The sequence below is a fragment of the Diprion similis genome, chromosome 1 (assembly GCF_021155765.1).
Source record: "Diprion similis isolate iyDipSimi1 chromosome 1, iyDipSimi1.1, whole genome shotgun sequence".
Classification (NCBI taxonomy): Eukaryota; Metazoa; Arthropoda; class Insecta; order Hymenoptera; family Diprionidae; genus Diprion; species Diprion similis.
Genome location: NC_060105.1, coordinates 439,236 through 451,237, shown reverse-complemented (window position 1 = coordinate 451,237; position 12,002 = coordinate 439,236). Strand labels below are relative to the sequence as shown.

The window sequence follows — 12,002 nt, the reverse complement described above, 5'->3', positions numbered from 1 at the left end:
CACGCTATTACTTCTCCTTAATACAAACGATTATTTTTCAAACACTGAACTCACTGCGTAACAATTAATCATTGAATGCTTGAGTTAATCCCATAAAAGTGAAGTTATGAAATTTCCTCAGAATCTTTCATTTTTATATGAAGAACAGCATTTCTTTAAAATCAGCTTATTGTTAGTGGTTCTTTAACAGATCAAACCACTATAAACCTTGATATTCCGGGTGTGATAATCAAGAACTGGATCTTGTGAAACCCTGATAGTCATCTGATAATAAGCATAAAAGGCCCTGTAGGTTGGTCACCGAACCCTCCCAGAAGGTGATCGTAGATGTGATTTTATGTATCCAGTTCGATAGTCGACTACGTCACGTGATGTACCGCCTGGCAATCCGTGCCTGTGTCTCCTGCTCCATCTGAAAACACGTTTCTCTTTCAGTCCACCAATTTTTTTTTATTTATATATTTACTCATTGCCAGCATGCAAGCCTTCGCACATTTTCAATGAAGATATTCAACTTTTATCAACACTATACTATGTGCTAGTACACACAGAATATATTATTTACTAAACAAAAAAGTATAGTACCAACCAATTGTAAATTACGCTGAGCCGTTCAACGGACATCACGATGCTTCATTCCATAATTATAGCACATTCAGAATGATAGAAGAAACAGCTAGTCAAATAGTATTGGCTATAATTTACAGGTTTCAACGATCTAAAATCAGCGTCTTACTCTATAGGTAATAATGTATATACAAATACGTGTGACCCAGGTATACTAAATCTCTCACGACTCATAGTCGTTGAAATGTGATTCATATGAATCATATATTCTTATTACAGGTTGTTTGGCAATTCAAAGAAACAGTTAAAACCGGAGCGATTAATATATTGTGGAAATGAAACAAATCTTTTTAATATTACACATTGTTGACAAGTACTGGAAACATACATAAATGTATAAAGGATCCTAGTTATGTTGAAGAAATAAATATAATATTTTCCTGGCTAGTGGATGATCTCGAAGGGAGCGAATTGTCTGACTATTATCAACAATACCTTGTTAAGAGTTTCGAGGCAGTATTGCAATGTGAATATTCTTCGCCCAAGCTATGTATTTTATCAAACGTAGGATAGAACTAAATGTGCAGAGGCACAAAATAGCATTCCTGCTTCACACTATATGCTCAACTTGATTTTTAGATCAGAAATTCAATATTCAATATAATATTAAGGTATGATATGGAGAACCAAAAATCCCTGCCGCATTAAAATAACACACCTATAAACCTAAAAAACAGCTGTGTGCAATGCTACATACATTGAATATGCTTCTTAAAAAATCAGCATTCTACAAATAGAACCCTCGGATTGTGGGCTTATTATTACCATTCCAGAATTTGTGCAACACAATGTCGGTTTAGGCAATTGGCTCTGTTCATTAAAATGTTGCAAAGTAACAAGAGATCTTGTTGGTTATTACATGAAAATCCATCCTCTAATCTTACTCTACACGCTGGAAGAGACGAGCCAAGTACAGTTTCCCTTCGCTGGTTATTAGCCAAGAACTGGATGCGCAATACGCGCAAGCTACTACAGCAGCTGGTAAATTATGAAAGGCGTACCTTGTTGGACTTGAGGGACGATGAGCGAGCGATGATGGTTGTTGGTAGTGGTTGAATTTGAGGTAGGGACTCGGCGCGAAGGTTCAGAGGACGAAGAAGTGTTGATATTATGATGATAGGTCAAGTTAGTACTATTTGCGGATGGGAGTGGAAGAAGGGTTTGTCCATCACCCTGAGTGGAGGAGACCCCGTAGTTCCGTCTGAATTGCCGTTGCTGGATTGATTGTCTTCGGCTTCTATTCATCGCGCTTCTGCCACCCCCATGATGCTGCGAACTTGTCGTACTGCATCAACCCCATTGAATGTTTTGTTTCAAATTTACATACCTAATTCACGTATTACTTTATCTATATGTTATGTCATATTGATACTTTTCATTTTCACTCAGCCGAGCCTCTTTTCCCTTGAAATCTGCAATTCTTTCTGGTCAGACCTTATTTTTCTATCCCCTGTGAAACTAATTCACTACACTTATGGTTATACATGTGTTTGATCTAAAATTTGTGATTTGCCTGACGATTCTCAGACAAGTATTTGAATGAACCCTGCATTTTTTATCAATAATGGAATTTCCGTTTCATTTGTCAACCATATACTTTGATAATTTTTCAAAGAGTCGGAGACTTGGTGAGATTTTCCCCGAATTCATGATATTTTTATCCAAACATTGAGCAATAAAATTCAAAATTAAAACATAAACATGGAGTACCCGTCTTCCTAACAAATATACATATATTCCGCAAAGATTATTGGTTCTTAAGAAAAAAGCAAATGAAAATACCTGTGGAGTATAGATTCGGAAAGTAATGGAGAACATAGAGTTATTGCCTTTATGGCAAAATATTGTTAATCATGGCTGTATCTGTAGAAGGCTATGATATTTGTATCTTAGGACAGCATAGTTCACAATGGAGAGACTTGCTTCATAACCAGTATACAGCTTAGATGAGATATGCAGATACAATGAAAAATATAGGATTAGAGAGAACACAAGTGTGACGAGCATGCTTCTAAATGGAATGTATGAAAAAAACGCGGACACAGTTTGAAGCAGTGTGCATTTGAGAGTAGCGGAATCAGCATAAACTAGAAACACCATGCACCCACCAATATTAGATTGTTTTTATTGTTCGCACATACAGACAATTCACCAATAAAATGGCAAGCAGTAATAAAATCTGCACTCCATATTTTACACACCATAAATTTTGTTGTTAACAAGTGTTGCGTTGTAAATCAGCCATATAGCAACAAACTCAGGATGGTAATTGTGGATTTGTCAACTGACCCAATCATTATATACATATATTCAATGAATCATATTATAGTTACTGTTGATTAGTGTTTGAATTTTGAAACCTTATAATTTTGCGTGCAATTCCCTGAAATTTAAAAATTAATTTACTATTCGCCAACTAAATCCTCCAGGCCCTCCTACGTTTAGCATGATATTATTGATTCAAATAGATTATTAAATAATCTTTAACGTATTTGAAAAATGATAGTATCTGTTCGTATAATCTCTGCTGCATCTATTTCAAATTTTTAAGAAATGTGGGAACTTTCGAAACATTTAACAACTTCTAAGTTATACTGCGAAACGAAAAAAAATTTAAACACATGTTAACAACAAAAATTCACGAATATGCAGCCACTCCATTACTTCTTCTCTGCGCAGCCTATTTCAGAGGTGAATTTTCAGTGTCACTGGCAAACAATATAGGTATGTAGGCGATATTTCTTCTTACCTTGCATTGTGACTCATCGCGATTATGTTTCTGTAACAGCATATAATGGATCCTGATTGTTGGGAAGTGAGTGATGAAGTGTCAAAGTTGATTCACATATAATAATAAGCAGCCGCGTCAGAGTTATCAAGATTTACTCTAAAACTCAAGAAGATCTTAACTGATGCGATTGATTTAATTAAATTGATCGAGTTTTAAATTTGGCAAATCCCATTAATATCAGTATATATAATTATATGCATAGGTAAATTGTGATCTTGTGATGATTGGATATAGGAATTAGAGGATAGATATTTGTATCTATCTCAGACAGGTGATATCACGAATTTGTAACGGGTCTAGGATTTCAATCCAAGCTGTGATCCTACAGGGCAAAATTATGTTGGAATGAATTGTTCCGACTTTAATGTGTATGAATATTAATATTCTACTATGCTACTCCAATTCTCATAGTAGAATAGGTATGATATAGGCTTGGTGATGAGTCCTTTGTGTAAGAAAATTCGACCAGGTCGATTACACTATATGATTCTTACACTGTACCATCATGTTGCACGGCAGTTATGTAACAGTTGGCAGTGAATAATCTGTGGTTCCCGAATATGCATTATATTCTGAGTGAGCCTAAACCTAAGCAGTCCGATCCTAATCCTGCTAAGATGAGACAATCACAATTGGAACAAGAAACAGTCGAGTTTGGACACAAACATAGAATATATGTAATATTCTATTCTATCGTGAAAATAATCTTACACGTTTGACACAATTTACTAAGCAATACCCCCTATCTTAAACGCAGAGTCACCAGTTTTTAAAATATTGTTTTACTTCCAAAAACAGATGATGATGAAAAATTAAGTGGCATGTGTAACTTATCTTGCAATTCTACTACAGCAATAACATAATTTGACCTAAACGAATGTCTCGTGTATTTGTTGAAAACACATAAAGAAATCAAAGATTTAATGTTACTCTGATGTACATCAACGACGAACGTAGGTATACACTTGTGGCATAATTGAGACTTGAGAAGAATATGCTTTCTATTTATAGTGAAGATCAAAGGCACAAACTGTGAATATAGTGAATTTTTCAAGCAGAACCTACTGTAGTATAACTATGCTCTTTCTATTTGGTGCAAAGTATGATATGAGTGATAAAAATTCAAATTATATTTACAAGAGTAGGTTAAAGGGACATGAATCCTAAGAAACTGAAAACTATAATGGAAATTAAGTAGAACTAAAGTGCATTCTACAATCCTGAGGAGTCAAAAAGAATTCAAAGTACATACCGTAGCAATCGCGTGATGTAATCGGGCCAATTGTCAGGGAACATCACAAGAAAGAATCCAACTGCTATCAATATTATCCCTGCCAACTTCATGCCAACAAAGTGAGCGCCATAAAGGACTACATCAAGGGCTGTAACAAATGCCACAATTCTATATGCTTGGTGCTCGCATGGGTGCATACGGACAGACCTACAAGAATCGATAAAATCGCATCATCATCCTACCTGCAGACACAGGTACAGCGGTGATTAATCCCAAAGTTATGAAAAGATCGTAAGTCAAGGCAATGCTGAAGTTCCCCAACATGTTGGCAACTGTGTAAGCGGGGTAAAAAAATTATTCAATTTAGAGTTTCTACACAACTTGGAATATTAACCAAAGCCAATGACAGGCTAGTGAGTACCGGATGATTTCAGAGCCGCAAGCACGAAATATGAATTACAGCGCATCGGCACTTTGCTTTCTTGATATGCATTCACTATTATGAATTATTGAAATAAAGTAATATCGTGTAACAAACCCAAATGAAGAATACTGGCCGAAAGTAAAGCTGGCCAAGGGAGACGATTCCATTGTACACTTTCGACGCCCGAGAAATACAAAGCGAGACAAATTGGCCACAGTAAAGCAGCATTGCATAACCCAACCAACGAAAAGAAAAGGGAAACCTGACCGAATGTAGTTTCCCCTATTACCTTTTTAAATAATACCTGCAACCAGATTCGAATTATTTTCATATCGACTTGTATTGTTGGAAAAAATGTATTCTTCCGTGGTATAAGAAATAATTCAATACAAATTTGGCATAATCCAATCCCACACTAGAATTATCGTAACTTACTTTGTAAACTGCAGAACCAGCAGCAGCCGAAACTGCAAGTACTACACCACCAAGAGTTGGACTACCTGAGATACCATCCATATATGCAAGTAATGCAATTCCTGTGTCACACAAAATGACTGCTACTATCTGTAATTCAAAATATTCAATCGATGTTATGCTGCAATCAGTTACGAATCAATTCATTTGTCTTACCCGAACGCCAACAAATTGTTCGTGGAGAATAACCCAGGAGAGAAGATAAACACAGCAAACATTAGTTGCAAAAAGAGCCATAACATCTGTTGCTAGTAATATCCTTAGCGAATGAATGTACATGTAATTTGTCACTACCCATAGACCACAAAAAAGACTGCATCGTGTCAAGAAGCGTCCGCCTGTGAACCCTTTGTCTCGAAAACCTCGAAGACTTTCTGCGACAATCTCCGATGGATTTGAGCATTTTGTGCTCGCTACTCGGCACAGAAAGTATACCGGGAAATACAGGACTGCCCAGTTTGTGCAGAACCATGTCGTGAAAAATGGTGCATTATAGGACAGAGTTAACTGTAAGTAATATACACACTTAATTAAATCACATTTGCACTACAATTTATTTCGCTGAAACCTCATTACTCAATGTTCACAGGCGCTGTGTACCCCTTCTGAGATACCTACTTACATGCTGATGATGAAGTCCAGAGACATTAGAAGGTATTGAAGCTTCTTGACCAACTGTTTCTGGTTTTTTAAAGTATAAATATTTCATACAATGGGTTGCTCCAACCCAGCTAGCCGTTATGCAAATCGTTACACAGACTCCAAAGTAGATCTATAAATTGAAATGCAATATATGACTGCTACGGACTCCTAATATATACAGACTATCTAATCAAATTCTGACAGTCCACAGTTTCCTCAGCATAATTGCAGTAGAATTCGTACTGAGAAAGTGTTTACCTTCTTTGCCGATTCGGCACAACAAGAAGCATAACATGTTGATAGAGAATTTGAAGAACTTCCTGGAGCATATGACTGTTGACTTTGCCCTCCTCCGCCTGGGTCATTCGTAGATCTACAAGCAATTGAAATTTCACTGCATCCTCCGCTCGCGCTACATCCTTGTTGTTCGCATCCTGAAAAATGGTGTCTAACATTATATATGTATATTATATATTTCCCGCACAAGCTTAATATATAAGTCTGTACTTATTGGGAGTGATTCCTCAGAAGTCAGTAGATATTACCTGAAGACGTTTCCAGTATAACTTGCACGGGACTAGCATAAGGACCGTTGTTCTGTTGTTCCTCGTTCAAGACGATGCTTGGAGTACGTGATCTTCGGGGATGAAATATTGTTGGGACTTCGCTGACTCCACCACTACCCATCCTTCAAGGCTTCTTCAACTTATTATCCATAGAATACTGTACACATACGAGAGAACAAAATTATTTGGTACTGCTAACGCACTAACAATCAACACAGTCTAATTATTCATTGATCCAATTACTGTATTGTAATAAGACTGTAGAAATGGAAAATCCCGAGGAAGAGTGATGGTTGCCTACTGCTAGGCGTTCTTGTCTTACAATTAACTAGGAGTGATAATTATTTTATTTAATTAGTATCACATATTAGATACGTCACTCTCTCTAGAGAAAATCATATTTAATCATTTCAGTTTTTTCATACAAAAGAAAGTTTAGTATTTTTCACGGGCAGACGGGTTTTTCAATTGAAACTGCGAATGGCATCGTAGATTTCTCGATAACGTGGAGTATACATAAATAATTGTTGTCAATATGAAATCTTGTGTTATACCCTGCCATATAACATTAAGAATGCTATAGGGTAAGCAAAGTAGCGAGTGTTGTCAGAACTTGTATACATACGTAGAAAATAATGTAGTATATGTTGGGCTGACTGTAACGAAATATGCCTTTTCGAACAGTTGCGTATCGCGTACGTAACAGTCGTGCGTTGTAATACGTAAAAAATCACCCCTGATGCTGCCGGTGCATTGAAGAGACAGTAGTCAGTTACTACATTTACCTCAAATAACGTGTTCAGAATTGAAAAATAAGAAACTCAAGTAGAGACTCGACGAATGGGATAAATCGGATAAATAGCCGACGGTAGCAACACCCTCACCCTCTCGCCGTGCCATTGATTGCAATTTGTAAGGCAAGGTCCGCCAACCGTTCTTGACTTTCACCCTTACTGTGCGTCGGCGCAAAATATTTTTATTCGATTCCTTCCAGGGCCTGTTTCCCCCTTTCTTTTTGCCTACCGATAGTACGTGTAAGCATCGCATGAGCTACAACGTACCGTTGCCCACACGAAAGATGTGTTGGACCAATAAAAAGAAAATATGATCGGCTCGTAAGGCTACAAAAGACAGATACCGCCGAAACCACGTTGCGCAGTGAATACTGCTGTACTATACGTGCACCGTATTTATTTACATGCAGTACTCCTAGAATACAATAATAACGCACGTACGTAAACGTATAGGTATGTATGTAGCTACATGATAAGGTAAGATTCCAGGGTTTGCGATTAGCGTATGTCTTGATATTTTTTATTATTTCAATACGTAAATAATGAAACACGTATGTTATAGTAAATTTTTACAGAAAGAAAATGATAAAGTTTATGGGTACATATGTAGTTTACACTCCTTTCAAACAGAATGTTCTCATAATAAAGTATTAATTATACAAACGAGGTTTACAAATTATGAGCTATCATTTAACAATAATTCATAGATTTCACACATTTTTATCAACTGGGTAGGAGTCTAGAAATGTTATAGAAAAAACATTACAACTGTCACGTCAATGTCTAGAAACCAAGTGATAATGAACATGAAATACAACACAGTTAGTAATTTTCGTCAAAAGATTAGCAGGAAGCTGCATTCCAAGGAAAAAATATGCCAAAGTTAAGTAAAATTTTTCAAACAAAGACAAGCCTCGTGCGAGTACTCAAAAATCTGTAATGAATTTTTACTAATTTTTAGCTTTATTACAGTTGACCATCTTGAAAATTGAGGACGTTCAAGTATTTTCGACATGCTATTATGCAAATTATAAAGAGGAATCCCCATCATCCATTTTCTTACTTTCAGAATATTTGGGGGGGGGGGGGGGGGGGGGGGGGGGAGAAAAAGTCAAGTTGTAAGCTGCCGAAGCTAACTTGTACATACATATAGGAACATTCCATTTCTTCAGTTTACACGCTACTTATCGAGATAAATAAAAATTATTCTATCATATGCCTACATGCTAATTCACTTTATATATATTTACAATAGTCTATATGCACCGAGGTGCATGTATTTTCTGACCATGGTCTTTGTTATGATACAGCCTACATGTAGTAATAGATGCATTCGGGATTTTTATTAAAAACAATTATAAAATCAATCGCCTAAAATGTAACTTAGATGTATTTTCGCATAGTTACAATAACGGTACTAAAAAGCAGGGAGTGGAGGTACTTGCCAAGTACCAGATCTCTAATTACCCACGAAATATTTGTTTAGTGAGAAAATTTTTCATTTTCTGAGCCACCTATGTGCTCGTTTAAAAATACTCAAGCTTCCATTAGGACATATTAAAAAATTCGGGCTCCCAATGTTCACACTTTAATCATTGACTATATGTATATCAAGACTCCTGACCTGGGTCCAAACCCTCTTGAGGGATTTTGGTACTTTTTGGTACTACACGTGTAGAACTAGTGGTAATTTTCATACATTCGCACCTCATGAATACCGACTCGTTGAGTGTGATAGTAATGTCAATCGAGCAAATGATTGCAGAATACTGCAATTTCCCGTGTATCTCTCACTGTCTGTTGCCCATCAAAAACTGGACAGATCTTGTAAACATTAGCAGTCTCTATATACCTGCAGTGAATGCTAAAATATTAGTATCAGGAGTTGTTGCAATATTGAGAGTGTGTGCTTTTTAGTACAGTCAAAGTACTACAATTGTTTACATTTAGGTACTTAATTACTTATGAGATTGAAGTTTGTAACGTTATCATAAGAAAATACGAACAAATAATTCATCTACTTTAACCATTGAATGTTTCAGGGACGAGAAAAAAAGTAGGCAAATTAGTGATCAAATTATAAATTGCATGCCAATTTTTTTCCCACCCTTTCACATCTCCAATGGTTACAGTTATGAAATTTGTCTCCTATATATTTGTTGCACTGAAGTTAGGAACTTCAATCTCATGATTATTCGTTATCTATAACTAGTACTTACAATTTTATACTGTAAGGTAAAATATACCTGTATCCGCAAGTGTCAATGGTTATTAAACAGTTCATATATTAACATGATTACAATAATGAATGTACAATTATGAATTACTAGACAGGTATTGTATGTTTCTTGACCAGTGCTGACAATGTACCGGTAATTGACAAGACTATATGTGGTCTCTAATAGAATAGATATAACTGAGATGCCAAAATTTGTTGACAAATGAATTTGTCACTACCTTCTTGCACAATATAGACTGAGCTGCCAACTGCAATTCCTGAATAATTAAGAAGTGTTTGAATATAAATGTCGGAATCCAGCTTAACTCGATCACCCTCTAGACATTAACGCCTTCGATTTCTGTGTTCCTTTCGGGATTATCTCATACCACGTGATAGTACCTCCCCCATTTCAATTCGAAATTTTTCGGAAGCCCGTTCCATAGTTGTAAGTTGCCCAAAGTTTTTTTAAGTCTTGAAATCCAATAATTTTCATTTGATGATATCTGGAGATGGAAAAGTTGTGTTAACAACAAGGTCTTTATTGGGTTAACACTGAATCCAAAATTTTGGAAATAAAATTTTAAGATTTGTAAATCACGTTTTAGTTGACAAGAATAGATTTGAAAAGGAAAATGCTATATTTCGACAGTTTGAACAATATTAATTTTCGTTTTTTTTTTTTTCTAATTCCTCGTTGAAAACAAAAAATTTCAAGCGCTGCCTCTGAATTGTATTTTCGATGGTTTAAAAGGTATGAATTTTAACAGAATAAAAACGTAATTATTATTCGCTGAGCATTCCAAGCGATCAGCGTTGTATGGTTTGTTGCCTATTTTTCAATCGATACAGTACAGCTTATTGACTGGCGAATGGATTCAATTATAATTCGTCAAAAATGTGGTTATACAGCGGAGAATATGGATGTTCATGTAATCATATAGTAATCATGCATACCTATGCGCATCGTTTTTCGCCGTATGGTCCCATTTTTGATGAATTGGAATTGAACCCACTTATATCACATTTTTCTTTTTCAAATCCCAAGATATCATTGAAAAAAAAAATCGAAGGGTTGAAGTCTGCAGGGTGACCGAATTGAGCTGGGTCCCCACAAGTACGAATGAATAGCTTGTAAGTTGAGCGCAACAATCTTGCAACACTAATTGAGAATGTGCTAATATTCTTTGAATAGCTTGACTTTTCTATAGTTAGTTTATATAAGGTAATTATTGATACCAAGACTTATTTAAACCATCGAATCATACTCACACACACACACACAGGCAGACTCACCCACCTACTTGCTGACACACATGTGTAACGCATGTATACCAAGCTACACTGTTGAAAAACGAGTCATATTTAAATAAAGTTTTGAACGTAAAAACTTTTAAGTAGTGCCAAAGACACTCACTTGAAATCTGCTTCAAACAGAGAAACGAGTGCCTTGACATTAACAAAAACTTCAGCTTAAAAAATCTTCATTTGATTGCTGTTCAAGCCTGAAAATCATAAATTCGAAATGTTTAGAAACGGGTTCGCGTTTTTGCAATGTTTAATTTCAAGTCTGGCGAACAACGACAGTCGATTTTCTGTCTCTAATCTTAAACACCAAGAAGCAAACAAGTTCACTTCAATCTGCAAATTACACCATCCTAAAAATAGATATTGTATTGAGTACCAAACAATTGTTACAAGAGAAGAGAAGAGACAAGATTTCAAAAACAGCTTCAATAGTTATGTGTATATTTTGGAAAATTCAGTTCATTCAAATAAAATAAAGGTACTTGCATCTTTCTATGTACTCCACTCAATGTTGCATCATTCAATATATTAGGATTAATTGCTGCTAATGCAAGCTAAATATTTTTTGAACCACTGTTTCATTTTCGTAAATTTATCCAGATATGTGTCTCAACAATTAACAAGTTCTGCTGTGATGTTTCAGATTTCACTAACAATGATGAAGTGAATAGGTAGTATTACACAGGTAACAATTGTGAACTGAAATGACTCATACAGAATTATAGGGGAGAAAATGAATCATTCTACTGAAAGAGTAGCAAACTGATTACTGGTCAAATTAGAAGATTGTTCTTCTCTTCACAGGTGCAAAATAGGTATATCCCAAACATACATTTACCCATGCTTTTGTCCACAAATCCATGGTACAATTCATTGTAGAGCATTTGGGCCAGCTGCCTCGTTTTGAGTAGCCTATACCTATTT

At 35.8% G+C, this 12,002-nt stretch overlaps 1 protein-coding gene across 5 annotated transcripts; it reads right to left on the bottom strand.

Moving 5' to 3' along the window:
- Positions 1-10: 10 nt before the first annotated feature.
- Positions 11-7,802, bottom strand: LOC124405120 (putative thiamine transporter SLC35F3). Of its 5 annotated transcripts, XM_046879892.1 has the most exons (12): positions 7,384-7,799; positions 6,738-6,915; positions 6,451-6,626; positions 6,173-6,322; positions 5,707-6,057; positions 5,512-5,640; positions 5,191-5,380; positions 4,895-4,984; positions 4,671-4,800; positions 1,629-1,912; positions 590-631; positions 11-412 (listed from the first exon to the last, which is right to left on the bottom strand). In XM_046879892.1, the coding sequence occupies exons 2-11, from the start codon at positions 6,877-6,879 to the stop codon at positions 624-626; spliced, it is 1,650 nt and encodes a 549-aa protein (XP_046735848.1). In that variant the 5' UTR covers positions 6,880-6,915; positions 7,384-7,799; the 3' UTR covers positions 11-412; positions 590-623. The 5 variants fall into 5 exon arrangements, with proteins under 5 accessions (XP_046735848.1, XP_046735929.1, XP_046735765.1 ...); XM_046879973.1 differs by lacking the exons at positions 590-631; positions 1,629-1,912 and adding an exon at positions 3,377-3,406 and having other exon boundaries at positions 7,384-7,801; XM_046879809.1 differs by lacking the exon at positions 590-631 and having other exon boundaries at positions 7,384-7,797.
- Between the last annotated feature and the right edge of the window lie 4,200 nt (positions 7,803-12,002).